The 15,336-nt window shown below is 40.7% G+C and overlaps 1 protein-coding gene across 3 annotated transcripts; it reads right to left on the reverse strand.

Moving 5' to 3' along the window:
• Nucleotides 1-577: 577 nt before the first annotated feature.
• On the reverse strand, nt 578-14,968 carry slc33a1 (solute carrier family 33 member 1). 3 transcript variants are annotated; one of them, XM_083773679.1, is made up of 9 exons: nt 14,787-14,968; nt 12,035-12,462; nt 11,310-11,469; nt 10,960-11,155; nt 7,763-7,968; nt 7,027-7,211; nt 6,142-6,259; nt 4,055-4,270; nt 578-3,721 (listed from the first exon to the last, which is right to left on the reverse strand). In XM_083773679.1, exons 2-9 carry the CDS (start codon nt 12,415-12,417, stop codon nt 3,554-3,556), a joined length of 1,632 nt encoding a protein of 543 aa, XP_083629805.1. In that variant the 5' UTR covers nt 12,418-12,462; nt 14,787-14,968; the 3' UTR covers nt 578-3,553. The 3 variants fall into 3 exon arrangements, with proteins under 3 accessions (XP_083629805.1, XP_083629807.1, XP_083629806.1); XM_083773681.1 differs by lacking the exon at nt 14,787-14,968 and adding an exon at nt 13,180-13,237; XM_083773680.1 differs by lacking the exon at nt 14,787-14,968 and adding an exon at nt 13,154-13,227.
• Nucleotides 14,969-15,336: the final 368 nt, after the last annotated feature.

Raw genomic sequence — 15,336 nt, forward strand, 5'->3', positions numbered from 1 at the left:
TATATCATTATACCCCTACGTATCTCAGGGCAAACCTGTATTCATAGTGAAAATGGGCAAGCTTGTAGGTCAGATATTTTAGCAATTTTCGAGATATAGACCAGGCACTGCAAGTTGGGAACGAAGCAAGTTTGGGACTGCATGCACCCGGTTTTGCAATAGCCTACCCAATGTATAGGTGGATCCCAATTCAGGGGGTTCACCCTACAAGGTGCGGTACTAGGTAGGATAGGGTAGGTCACTGCACTGGCACTACCCTGGTGGGTTTACAGATCCCATCTGAGCTCTCTGGAGTGAGTTCAACCTGGAGATTAAGTTTACAAAATCTACTGCTGAGATACAGTAGACACAAAGGATGTGTAAGCAAGGGGGGGATGTATTAAGCTTTGAGCTTTGATCCAGTAATGGTCATACCTGGCCACAGGATCAACGTTTCTCAGTAGACGAGCAGGGAGTCCACCTCCAATGATTACAATGTTTTATTCACTCAAGTTGCAGCTTTAAGTCAAATAAAAGAGTACATGAGTGCATTATATTTGTGCGATTATGCAGTGTTCGCATACAGAAAACAAGGGCGTCAGAGTGCATCATTGTTTTATTACAATATTTCAAATCTACTCCATACTCCATATATCTTGTATAGGTGTATATAAAAGTACATTTTTACAATTTACATCATCTTACCGTTACCCTGTGCTTACATATTCAAATAACAAAATCTCAATTTCTGACTCAAGCCAATAAACAGGCAAATGGCATCACCCAAACTAAATTGAAACTGAAATTACAACCCCCATCAATGCTGAAATTGAACAACCACCACAATCATTTGTGAAAAACGAAATAAATTCATAAATATACAAACAGTACATCAATGACAGAAAGGCTATTTGGCATGTAACTGGAAATGAATCAGACAGACAGATACTCCAGATTTAATTAAAATAAAATCGATCGGTATGAAGGCAAGTGTCTACTCATTGTACATGAGTCTGTATGAAGAAATATATGTATAATAATCTAATCCAATCCAATCAAACCTGACCGGCTTGGACCTGTGGTAAGCATAAAAGGCATCGTAAAATGAGAGTCTGACTGATGCCAGAACTTTCTCTCACTGATTACCAATTTTGACAAAAATCTATCTGAAAAAAAAAACACTTAAAAAACACTTAAAGCCTATATAAAATAAATGTAATAGACTGTTGAGCTTGTAGATGGATCTTGGAAATTTGGAGGAATGTTTTCACCAAGAATGATATGCCGGTCAAGTAATGGCTCTACAATCAAACCACAGACTAGTTGCCACAAAACAGAATAATAATGACCTAGTGTTTTCTCTATCATCACGTCAATTTCCACCCCAAAACCTTTACCATCATCCATCTTAGACCTAGCTACACACATTGTGATCGTGTAGGACTATAAAACACACAACAGCTGGCTTCTCAATGCTGGTTTTACTGCCATTTTCAGTCTTACAGTACATACAATACAATGCTGTGTTTATGAAATGGCTTCCGTCTTTGATATTCGTCCACCAAAAGATGGCAGTGCCAAAGTCAATGGGAGGAGTAGATCAAATGTCCAACACCACTTTAAGATTAACCAACATTTGGCTAGTGTGGGTAGTGCTCTGGGTAGTAGTTATATAAGTAATAAGACAGCAAAGACAGCCAGATATAGAGTGATAGACGTTACAATTCTGAGAAGCTTAAGAAATAAAGACAGACACCCCATTTATGTACCATGAAAACTATATAAACTAGAGCCTGGCCAGTGTATTGCTGCCTTAGTAAAATAAAATAAAAAATAAACATTCTGGTCTGATCACTGGTTCTAATGATTAATCATGAGTAACTGAACCATGGATTCTGAAATTGTACATTGGTCAGGCTCTAATCTGAATGTCACCTACAGTATTGATAAAGAATCCTAGTTCAATGGTTAAAGGCTGCACTGTGCATGTATTGGATTACAGTAATCAGTTATAAGGGGTATGGGCACATTTTTCAACATGAAAATATTTTTGGGTGAGCAATAGCAGTTGAATTACAACAATAATCAGGTAATTTTTTAATTGTATTTATTAATAAGTGAATATTTGGTGAATTACTCAAAAGGTAAACATTTGACCAAATGCTAATAATGCTTGCAGATGATAGGTATAACAGTATTAAAATTAAACATTCACTATGAATACAGTATGCTTCACATTCCATATATTTATTTTGAGTGATCCACCAAATTATTATTAATGACATGTTTACAGAGGTAGTCTCTCTACCAACCTGGGCTATTAAACTACAAAAGATGAACAAAGGACTAGCACCTTTGAAAGTATAACAAGGCACCAAAGAAATAAAACTGTAATCCTCAATTCTGACCTGGATTGAATGCGTTTCAACCGTTGAATTTACCAGTGGAATTGACTACATCCGGGCATTTCAGGTTAATTGTCCAAATACTAAATACTATACTGACCTTAAAATAATGATATGGATCATTATAATTCCAACTGGCCGATTAAACAAAGTTTTCAAATACTATCTGACCCAGGTCTGGTTTGGTTTATCCATTTCAAGCAGCATAGAATGTTCTAAAAGGACACAAAGCTTCAGTTTCCAGTATTATTTAATGTACAAGTGACTTGCTAGCCAGCGGGACAGGAGTGAAACCAAGTAACATCCTCTCACCTCCACAGAGAGCGATGGAACGGAGGGGTATTACTTCACAAGTGTCTAAGAGTACAGTGCTGGACAATGAGCAAATTGAGAGCTTTTTCCACAGTTAGGTAAAGTTAGCTACATTTGTGGCAAATCTGCAAAATAAATGCTTACCACTAGCTTTCTTCACAATTGTGTTCATGAAGATGTCTACTTTCACATCGATTTGTTCCAAGCCAACTCCCTTGCGAAACTTTGCGACAGCTGTTGAAAGTTATGGTGTACCATTAACAATTTACACATTTTCATTCTGCTTTAAGTAGCATGTGTGATGGGTCAAACTAGGGGGTTTTCATGATTCGGAATCCATTGCAAGCATTTGTTTTGCACGACAAACACTCCTTGGGCTAAAAACGGCCATATCCACTTTTCCAAATTTGATGACCTCATCACATTTGTGATGACTGTTATGGCCGATTTTAGCCAAGGAGTGTTTTTTTTCGTGCAAAATGCTTGCAATGGATTCAGACTCATGAAAAACCCCTAGTCTGACCCGTCACATGCTAATTAAAACAGAATGAAAATGTGAAAGTTTTGCCTGCATATAGGCTGTTAATGTACCCCAACTTTCAGCAGCTGTCACAAAGTGTCCCAAGGGAGTTGGCTTGGAAGTAATTGTTCCAAAGGACACCTTTATGAACACATTTGTGAAGAAAGCTAGTGGTAAGCATTTATTTTGAAGATTTGCTACAAAGTTCGCTAAATTTCCCTAATTAACAGTAACAATTAGAGCCAGGCAGAAATGTATGACAACAGGAGCACCCCACACGGTGGGATATGCATAGGCGCACCAGTAATAGTCTGTTTTTTCCACTGAAAGAGAACGGTCAGTGGATGGCTCTGCACCTCCACGCTGCCGGGCTCTGGTCCTGTAGCCGTCTCATTTTCTTACCCAGCCACAGCCACCAGGCTAAGCCAATCACAAAACAAACGACCGTCTCTATGTAGTACCCGTCCAACACCGTCACACATGTGCCGCCCTCCTTAACGCACAGCTGAAGGATGAAGAGAAGAGTAGTTGATACATTGTATTTATGTAAATATGATCTTGTTGCATACATCTGTATTTATTTGTAATCTTTTTTTTATTTATTTTTTACTTTTCATGAATGAATGCCCTATTTTATTCTTCGTCATATGACCCCTTTTGGTGTTTTAAACATATGTTGTAATTTACGAGCTTGTAGGTCTGCTATTTTTGAAAGATTGTGAAAATATTTCTTTCAGAAAACTGGAGGATTTAGAAGATTTTTAAAAAATGTCTACGTCAGGCCTGAATGGGTTATTCTCTCCCTCTCTCAATCTCTTTGCCTCATTCACTCACTCACCGCTGCGTTCTCTGGAGAGACGCAGGTCTGCCCGACGGCCCCCTGGCATTCCTTGGAGGTGAGAGGGTCTACCAGCCACAAGGCCACCGTGGACGGCCAGTTCCCTCCCAGGTTGGTGACCGTGTTCAGCAGGGTCATGTACGTCCCCCCGATCAGCGGGTCACTCACTTGAGCATTGAAGGCCATGCTGGAAACATACATGCAGTACAGTGCCACCTGGTGGTCAAAGCAAGGAAAAAATGCTTCATATTAAAAACATATTCATATTAAATGGTCCGGTACTTTCAATTAAATCCAGGGCCGTGGAGGAAAACCGGTATGACCGACCCCAGCTGGAAACAAATCTACACACACACACACACACACCAAGTTTACCAAAAGCTTTGTCCACTAGAGCGTAGTCTCGCGTAGCCAGACAACTATTCCACAATCTCCAAACGCTATAGTCTGGAACTACACCTCCCAAAATCAGAGTAATCTGTTTGTAATTTCCGTTCACAAAAGATATTTTAAAATATCATTACAGCTTATTTTTATATCCATTTCTGCTAAGCAGCAAGCTATGTATGCTTGGATGATTTCTATTTATATTAGGATACATTTGCGTAACTGTAAAGACTAAACGGAAGTGGGGAGCAGGCTACACTTCTGCTTTATATTTTACTGTTAGGCAACTGTTACGGACAGCCATAATTAGGTTATTTTGTATTTGATGTTATCTGTTGTTTCCTGTGTTCTGAGGTGGAGAGTTGATGAGAGAAGGAGACCTGTGTCATCATGAGACTGATTACTGGAGAGTGCTTTCTGCTGTAGGGAACTAGTCCTCTCCATGGATTGGCCGGCTCTGATGAGCCCTATGACACCAGCAGTGGATTGGGTGGTGTCCACACCCGATCTATAAAGATCAGTCACAAACAACTCTGGGCAGCAGGGAATCGGTCCCCCTGTCCTCTCACCACAACCATCCTGTCCAGTTCTTTATTTGGGATAAGTTTTTGAGTTCTGTTTTTGATTTGTGTTTGCTATGTTTGAAGTTCTGTTTTGATAGTTTATGTTTATTTGGGTTATTGTATATTGTTGTAAATATTCCTGATTTTGGGCTGTAAATAAATGCACATTCCATTTTATTGCACTTGTCTTTCTGCATTTATGTTGCTTCCCCTAACCCCAGACTAGGGGGTGTAACATGTGGGGGCTCATCCGGGCCAAAAGTTAAAACTTTTGGGTCATTTTGATCATGCCAGTTGGGTTGGTCTGGTTCTGTTTTGTTTTAGGTTGGCAGATTTGTATTGTTGGTATCGGTGATAATTTTGTGCAGATACCCACTGTTACTATTAGCTGAGCTCATGTGTTTCATTCAAGTGCCTTTGTTGCTGTTTGCTAATGTCTCAATCTCTGCACTGCAGGCGGAGAGAGAAGAATGGTGTTGCAACATTCTGAGAAGTGTATTCTGGTGGCTTCAGCGAGAGACCTTCGCCTTCTACCGCGGTAAGTGTGACCATGGGGAGGGAGAGGATACTCTTACGTCCCATGGTTTAACATTTCCGTGGGGAGGGTGTGGGAGGTTCTCATTTGTGTTGGGTGGGGGACTCAACAGAGTCTTAGGCTGGCCCTCCACCTAGGTGGAGCTCCAAGGAAGGAGTAAAGGCTAGAGCTGACTATGTGTACAAGCCCCCTAGCTAACACTGCCACTCCTACCTAGTCTGGCAATGCGAGACTAACTAGTAGAGGGTGACCTCTCAAGAGTAGACTAGGTTCACGGTTCTCAAATTGGGGTCCATAGTCAGGGGTTCTGTGAAATAATTCAGATTTATTTTTATGCTGCATCATTACAATTATGTTTATCTAATTGAAAAGTGTGTTGTGAGGTTCTGAGCACAATCAATTTGAATAAAATGACTATTGGCACATATTGTAGTAGTGGTGTATTGAAATGGGTGTGAATGATTTTGATTGAAAAGCTTTTAATACAAATAGTTCCAATGGCGTCTAAAGTAAAGTATATATGTGTGCGATCGGTGTGCGAGGATGTTTGAGAAGCCCTGGTCGAGGTGAGCATAAGAGGAGTAGACAAACAGAAGCCATACCTGGTGCAGTGCGTAGCTGAGCAGCACTATAGCGTAGTAGTAGACAGGGAAGCCCCCTTCCTCTTTCAAACTGGGGGTGTAATACACCAACAGAGCATACTCCAGACCTATCAACAACCTGCCACCAGAGCACAGGAACACCGTTAGAACACAGCTACGTACGTACACGTGCACACAATAGTGCTGGAATACTGCATTAACACCAAATGCACAATCATTCACATCAATTCAATATACTGTATAAACACTGAAATGTGAGTACTCAATTCCACCAGAGAACAGTAGACGACACACTTAGAGAACACACAAATCAGCAAATCCCTTTCAGCTCAGTCAATTTCTAAATAGAAACACCAATCACAGTTCAGCAGCCAGTGATACAGCATTCAATCTTAAACAAATGGGCTCGACAAAACAGGTCTTACACGCCAAGTTAGGTTTACTATAGATCTACCAAAATGCAACCACTTAAATCCCATGGACTGCTTTTGCATGCTTGCATGTACATATGTGCAATCATATACATGTCTGTCCTCTATGCAGTATGCATGTTAGGGGTGGCACAATACGGTAAATTGCAAAACAAAATCGCAGTCTTCACAGTATTGTGTGACTTTTACATTGGAGCAAAGGTTTTTCTGGACAGCTTCCTAAGAAAGTATTGTAGTGTTGTGCAGAATCCCTTCCCTAGAAGTAAAGTCTGTCAAAAAGAAAAACATGTCACATATACTCTATACTGACAAAATCTCCGTTGCATGAACAGTGTCACATGCCAAAAATAGCAGACCTACAAGCTCATGTAAGCTTGTAGGCGAGCTATTTTTGACGTGTGACATCGTCCTGCGACAAATCATAATCAGGCTTAAGGACTATGTATCTTCCTACCTAAAAGGGAAGGACTTGTAGTAGATGTCCAGAGGTCTAGGCCCTGCCGTGTATTTGCTGATGAGAAGTGGCAACATGATCTGAAGGGGCACCATGGGTACTGCCAGTAACGCCAGCTGCTCCTTGGGAACTCCTGCCTCCACTAGCTTAAGGCCTGTCACTGCATCCGCTACAGAGAAACCAATCTGCAACAAACGCGCAGAGTGAAAAGCAGGCATACGCATGCATGCGCACGTACACATGCACAATACACAAGATAAATGCATTTACATAGATTTCAGTAGTTTATGACCATTACACCAGGTAGTTTAGATACTTATTCTGGGTATAATATATTGTCAGTGACTTACTACTACCAATACTACTCTTGGGGAATGCAGGAATACAGTTTGTTTTTGGAATGAGAAAAACAATTTGTCAAAAATAACACCTGCATTTTAACAGCCTTTTCAACAGGCTAGTAAGCTAGTTTGAACTCTCTTAACAAAAGGGAATATTAGCAATGATATGGGCTAACAAACTAAGAGTAATGAAATCATACACAGTCTAATAAACCATTTACCTTTTGGAGCATATTCCGAGTGAGCGGACTATTTTTATTCACTAATAAAAGAAGTTAAACACTTAAATCCTATATTCTTCATTGTATGTTGAATAGAACTGTTGAAGGTCTGCTATTTTTGCTGAATGTTTTCATGCGGTTAAAAGATGCTTGGCTTTAAAAGCAGTGAGGTACCTTAGCAGTGAGAAGCAGGCCACAGAAGGTGGCCACAGCAGGCATTTTGATGATTGTAAACAGCAGTTTGTAAGTTTCCATGACACTATGTGTCACCTCCGGAACTCGTTTCTTTCCTTGGACACGTTCACGTGCACTCTCCTTTTTAAAAATGGCCACCAGCGTTGTGGAAACCAGGAACACCATTCCCCAAAAGAACAGGAATTCTGTAGGAAAGAAGCACTTTTCACATATTGGTCTGATCACAAACAAATATTCCTCTCTTTAAACATTAGTTAATTAGTAGAGACATGTGGGTTTGGTGGCTGTAATGTCATCCTCATGTGATGTACTGTATGTATACAAAAAAATCGTTTATTTGACGTTTCGGCCCTAATAGGCCTTCCTCAGAATCGACCAAAATGGTGTTGAGTGAGAAAGGCCTAAGGGCCAAAACATCAAATAAACTACTGCATATACTGTCTAGAGTCTGCAACATTTTTCCTCCTCCTTTAAGATCAGGTCAGTGATAACTTTTCTCTAGTAAATACCTAGCTCTGATCCATAGCCTAATGCACTTTACTGCCGTTGCATTTAGGCATTTTCCTGGCTCGCATGAAACGCAGACCAACCTCTCCTCTGTAGCGAAAATATTAAGAATGTTTTACCTACTCACAAATACAAAGGTGGTTTGTGTAATTAGAAAGCCTACTTTCCTTAGTTCCTATGAGCCACCCACCACTCACTGACACTCCACTCAGGTTTACTTTACTGTTCCTTTGGTTAGTATTGAATTTGGTAAATATGCATTTTCTTTTAAAGCCCCTATACAGACTGGAATACTTTACCAGTTAACATTAGATCCATCTCAACATTCCCAGTTTTTAAGTGTGCACTGTCTTCTTACTTTAAAGTTGTATGGTCTTGCTATCGGTAAATATGCCATTATATCACCATGTTTATTTCATTATTAGTGTGGTTGCCCCAAAAGGGGCAACCAGACTCTTGTAACTGTGACACTTTATTATTATTATTATTTTTTTTTCACTGGAGTAGTCTTTATTTTGACGCTTTATACCTCCCACACTGTACGCTGTACGCACTTGAGCCATATGTCAAATTGACCGGAAAAATCGGGAATCGTGTGCTTGTATTTTGTTAAGAGAAATGCTGTATAGTTTAATTGATATGAATTTATTAGTGAATTAAATGTCCCCATTGACATGAAAAAAGTATTTGTTCGTCGGAGACTGTAATCACTATAGTTACAAAACTTTTAGGGATAATTCAACATTATCCCTAAAATTATTTAACCCTAAAATTTTATCGGTCGGCCTCATGGTGGCGCTATAACAGCCCACTTTACCTTTTGGCTTATAACTCTTGAACCGTAGGTCGTAAAATCAAAATTATTTTTTCCCTGGATTCCTTGGGTCATGACGCATCTCCCCATATAGGCCACGCCCATTTTCGCCATGATAGATTTTCCGCCATTTTGAATTTTGTCCAAAACACACTTTTTGCTTTTCCTCCTACAGATTTCGTTCAAATCTCACAGAAATCGGCCCACGTGATCTCTGGACCCATCCAATTAAAACTGAGCCGCAGAATTTTGAAAGTGCGTATCGTTCGGCCGTAATCGTCTTCCGAAGTTAGTAGGAGGGGCCTATATCACAAAAAATGCCATAAATCACGAACGGAATGTCCAATCCATCCCAAATTTCAATCACAGGTCCGGGGTGGTTCAATCAACCAAGTTCTAAAAGCAATTCCATTTTCATCCATAGGGGGCGCCGCAAATGCGAGAAATGTAACCGTTTGTCGCAAAAACATGAATTTCGGGGGTTAAATCCCCTCCGAATTACTTACGCATGATCTAAGGCGTGACTTGAAATTGTAATTGGCTGGCAATACTAGTGGGAGGGGCATATGTAAGCCACTGCGGCAACCACACTCTGCAATTTTTTAAAATTGCGAATTTTCTAGTTTAATTTTGTATCACTATTATCATTATTTTATTTTTTGCACTCACTGTATAGGACGTAGCATTTTCAAAATGCGTTATATGATTGGATTCAATGCCGTAATGAGGCTGTGAGGTTTTCAAGGTTTGCAATGTTTATCGTTTTGTCTTGTACATGTATGTTGTATGTAATTTGTTTTGTCTTATTGTTTACATGTACAATAATGATTGTGACATGTGTTGGGAACCCTCGAAAATGAGACGGTACATCTCAAGGGGTCTTTTTCCTAATAAAGAAACGTATTGGCAAGAAAGGGATTTGTTTTCACCGGAGGAAAAATCTTCTCTATAAGGGTTTTCTCTTGGCAATATCAGTATAGGGCGCAGTGGAGTGAAGTATTTTTTTTCCGGTGGAAAACAAATCTCTTTCTGGCCAAAAAGTGCTTTTTATACGTGTGGTGGGGGTCAGAGTGCATCCACTAAGGAAAGTAGGCTTTCTAATTACACAATCCGCCTTTGTATTGGTGAGTAGGTAAAACATTAATTAATTGCATCAATAAACAGATGAAACTTATTATTAAAATTAATATTTGGGTTTATCCCAGAGAAGAGAAAAATGCTTATGCGGAAATGCTTAGCGTGATGTTTGAGATATATCGTTCTGAAGTTTAAACTGAGAGTACAATACAACACTAAGATGTGTGGGGAGGATTCATTGGCCTAATGACAATAATTGACTGTAAATAATTGGCTACTCAAAAAGGAATAAGGTTTCCAGAAAGGTTTGTGTTGTGGTTAATTGAGCTTTTATGAGCCAATTAGGACATGTTTCAGTGTGTATAGTAGTTGCTTATTTGGGCTTGCTTCCACATTTCTTCACATCAAGGAACCCCAGATTTATAGGCTATGACGCTATGTAATTGTCCACAGACATCCATCTGAACATATATGTTTTGAAAATATTCAAAATATTTCGATTTATTCTCAATAACGGATGTACAACCTCACAATGTGTCGCTGTGAGCTTGTAGATCAGCTATTTTCATTTGTGCTTTTTTTCATAGACCTGGCCACGTTTCTCTTGCAAAACTGGCAACACTGCAAGAGAAAGAGGAACTCATGCACACACAAACGCAATGCACTATGGGCGGTAAGAAAAAGGTGAATAGACCCTGTGGGACTACGGTTTACAAAGTAAGTATATAGGGTTTAAGTGGTTAAAATTATTCTCACAGAGTGTGACATGCATTCATACCTGCCAGCGTGACAATGCCTTTGCTCTTGGGGACTGTCCTGAGGTATTTGTTGCAGAAGTCTGCAGACTCCAGAGCCAAGAAGAGCACATTTCCCAGGAAGTAGCCAGCTGTCTGGCCGACTGAGTTGCACGTGGATGCGTAGCCGACGTTCTCTCTAGACAACATAGTCAGGGCCCAGCCGTCCACAGCTATGTCCTGTGGGGCAGAGAATGAGAGAGATAGAGAGGGGGAGAGATAGAGCATGTGAAGTTTTCTTATCCATCTACCACACAAATTATGTGTATCAGTTTTGCCTTTCCTGTCTACTACAGTACAGAATCTGACAAATGAATGCTTTGTTATTGCATACCTGTGTAGCTGCCAGGAATGCCAGCATGAAGAAGACAAGAGTAAGTGTGACTACATCAGGCCCTCGTCCCTCCTCACTGTATAGCAGTGCATCTACTTTTAGAGAAAGGTAGATCATGAAAAGACCCAGCAGGTACTGAGTAGGGACCAGCCATGACTTCCTACAGAGGAGAGACGGGGCCCAAGAGTGAAAAAAATGACATGGGGAAGACATACAAGAATACAATGGCCAAAAAAATGTTGTGCATTTATTTTATGCACAATGAAAATCAAATCAATATGAACCCATTATGGGCGGGAAGTTCCAGGAACCCATTTTTGTAACCATAACGTTCAACACAGTACAGTGGTACTGTCACTGTGTTGTGTGTGTGTGTACACCGTATATAGCAAGTTTTTCAGAAAACGTAGTTCAGGATTTAATGGCCTAACGGTTAAATAAAACTCACTTAGGATGATAGACAGTCGGCTACAGCCTAATTACTGGAATTTTCATGTTTTTCCGCTTGAAAATCTATTATTTCTGGCAACACCGGCCAGAGAAATGTAAATTAGACTTACCTCCTGAGGCGTTCCAACGCCTCGGAACGCATTGAGATCCCCCAGGAGGAAGTTACAAATGTTGCTCTGGAGAGGGAAGTCTGCAGCTCTCTGGTGGAGCTGTTGCCCCCGCGACCCGACTACGGATAAGCGAAAGATGGATGGATCATGGATGGATGGACTTACCTCCTCCCAATCCTGGTGATGTAGAGTGCATCCACAAGTGGAGCCCACAGCAGCTTGAGGCTGAAAGGCCAGAAGACGAAGCTGAAGAAGGCTTGGTCCTTGTAGCTGACACTCTTACTCTGCAGGATGAGGGGGATGCTGCCAGCCAATCCCAAGGGAATGCCCTGAAGCACGTAGAGGAAAAGGAGAAGCGAAACATTCCCCAGCTCATCGCGAATCCCCGTCCTGACTTTGGGACGTCCACCGTTCTCGTCGTCCGACCCTCTGATGAGATCTGCCTCTTCCTCTGAGCCGGAGGCTTCCCTCATGTTCTCGGACTGGGGGCCGGTGTTCACTGGCTTTCTCTGCCGTCCGTTTTTGTGAGTGACCACGTCTGACTCCATGATGGCGGAGCAATGGGCATCAAACCAGCTGTGCCCTCCAAAATACTGGAAAGGAATGAGGGAATGACAAAGGAAAACAATTGTTCAGCACAGCATCTGACAAGACTTTGGCTGAACTTTTGAATGATTGGCATTCACAATCATCCACCAACGTCAACATTGATTTTCTTTTGTCTGTCTTTATTTGAAAACGTAATAAAAATATTAAATACTAACATTGATTGGTCACTTTGACATCACCACCAGCGTCTATATCTAGACTATTACACATACAGTATGTGTTGTTAACTTGTTATTGCAATTAAAGCTAGAGCTCTTAACCAACTGGTACGAGTCAAACAACATTTTTCTAACAACGATGAATGGATGTTGTGACAGCCTGGCTAGAGCGACAAGCAGGAAGCACAGGTATACAATGGAATGGATGCTATGTAAAACACCCAGCAGGACCATAACCATATCTCAAGAATCCACAGAAAAATAAAAGTTAAAACCGACAATTAATCAATAGTGGACTGGAAAGGACATGTAGACAAAGGTAGTCTAAATTAAATCAATGGATGCATGCATACCTGGTGATGATGAAAGCAAAACTAGCACCATATGTCACAATAGAGGTCTAACGGTTGATACATTAAATAATCGATAAGAAAACAAAGCCGCTTGAGTTTGCGTTCATTCGGCTGTGAATGAATTGCATCTCATACACAAAGCAAAGAAGGAAAATAGCAGGTACCCGTTCGGCTTTGAACCTGTTCTTACATCAACATAACAGACAACCACAACCAAGAGAGAGGACCAGGACGTGTGTGTGCAACGTTGAAATGTGTCCGTTTACTTCATATGACGTGTCCCTGTTATATTAAATATAGTTCCTATTAAATCCAGGTTTTTTTTAAGCTAATGATTGATTATAATAATACTATTACAAATAAACAAGACTATATTTTCTATCATATTAGGTCTGGGTAATTAGACTTATTTGGATGAATATGAATAATAATCCTTTATACTCCGATGCGCCGAAAATAGCAAACCTACAAGCACAGGCGTCGCATCCGCAACGCGGATTCTTGTAAATACATTGTTCTATTTTGATTGTCTTGTTCCACTTTAGCCATGGTTCATGACTCTCGTATTCATACGAGAGTAACGAGAGTCATGAAGAAACTTCACCCTGTTTTTTGCGCTCGCTGCATTTACAAGATTTCCGTATATATAAACATTCAGATTTCAATTATAAAGTACTCACAATTTGTCCCACGGGTGTTATTTAGTAGCAGCTCCAGCGATTAGAATTTCTGCATCCCGCGTTGTTTAATAAAAAGCATTTTTATCCGAGGTGTTATTTTGCCATTGGCTTTCAACTACGCGCCCCTATTGGTCGGGAGGAGGGTGGCACTCGGTGTGTTCGATATACGTACGCTGACCGCCCTGCCAATACAGACTAATAGGTGAGTGCGCTCCCGTTGTGCAACTGTGGATTTCCCAAACGAACCCCGTTTGAAAAGAGTAGCCGGGGAGCTCGGACAAAAATGCTTTTTATTAAACAACGCGGGACGCAGCAATTCTAATCGCTGGCGCTGCTACTAACTAACACCCGTGGGACACTTTGTGAGTACTTTATATTTGAAATCTGAATGTTTATATATACGGAAATCTTGTAAATGCAGCGAGCGCAAAAAACAGGGCAAACTTTCTGCATGACTGTCATGATAATCATCACGGCAGTCATGTTCCAGGGCTAGTTCCACTTCTGCTTTGGCAATGTAAACGTACGTTTTCTCATGCCAATAAAGCTCCTTTGAATTGAATTGAATGCTATGTTATCATGATGCATCACCATGTGACAAGCCAACTTTAGGACTGTACCCTCAGATACAGATACAGTTACACTGACTGTTTGGAGAATGGTTTTAAATAAATACATGGGGATAAGGATAATATGTGCGCATGTGTTTTGAAATAGTTTTTGAAAAAGTTATGAAGTAAACAGAACGCTAGAGTTCTCAACCATACGTTCTGCAAGGTGGTCTTTTAGGCTATAGGTGGCTGTGTGCCTGCGTAACTGCGTTACTACCTGCCTGTCGGGCCATATGGCTCTTTAGCCGATTGATAACATACGCGGTTTATTGATACGAGCTCCCGAGTTCGCCTCCCGGGCGTCCCGGCCGAGGCTACAGTACGGACCGGTACGGTACGTAACTTACCACATTTGTTAGTAAACATTTAAACAGGGAATTTGAAAGAAAACTACAGTTATAGCCTAAACTAAAGGGTGTGTGTGTGTGTGTGTGTGTGTGTGTGTGTGTGTGTGTGTGTGTGTGTGTGTAATTACTGCAGCCTGCCCATAATGGTTGTCGTCATACCTTTTAGAGTACACTTGCTGCTTTACCAGTTCAATATCCAGAAGTCTTTAGTGTTTGAATGGTTTTGTGAATCCCAAGTCAGACAGCATTTCCATCTCTGTAATTATGAGAGCAGAGAAGGCTATTCTACAGCAATCCAGAGGATCTGTGGGCTGTAGAAGTAGTCTGTTTACTCAATTTCTCTCTCCCCCTGCTTTGCCAGCAGAGAGAGGGGGGGAAAGTAATTTGGGATCAAGTGTAACGGGACCTTGTAGGGGAAATCCACTTAGCAAGCTTGTTGATAAATTTTCAGGATTGCAGGTTGCATATCCCACACAGCTACAGTTTCACAAAACACACACCAGCATGCAAGTTTGCAACTACAGCCTGGCCACAGCAACTACATGCAGCAAGTAGGGCTGGGCAATAAATATCAATAGGCCTATCGATATCGTGATGAAACAAGATATTGCCTGTGATTTGGTATATCGTAATATTGTGAAATGGCATATGTGTTAAAAGCACAATTTATAATGTAAAAATCACTCCCGTATGAAGTTAGAGGAGCTAT

This window comes from Protomyctophum parallelum (genome assembly GCF_964188405.1).
Source record: "Protomyctophum parallelum genome assembly, chromosome: 9".
NCBI lineage: Eukaryota > Metazoa > Chordata > Actinopteri > Myctophiformes > Myctophidae > Protomyctophum > Protomyctophum parallelum.

Excerpts from the sequence above, each read along its gene's own strand:
- slc33a1 (XM_083773679.1), bottom strand. The coding sequence starts at position 12,417 with ATGGAGTCAGACGTGGTCACTCACAAAAACGGACGGCAGAGAAAGCCA. Across the intron at positions 4,271-6,141 it reads TCAGCTACGCACTGCACCAG|GTGGCACTGTACTGCATGTA; the intron begins GTATGGCTTCTG and ends TTTGACCACCAG. Across the intron at positions 3,722-4,054 it reads TCTCTCCAGAGAACGCAGCG|CTGTGCGTTAAGGAGGGCGG; the intron begins GTGAGTGAGTGA and ends TTCATCCTTCAG.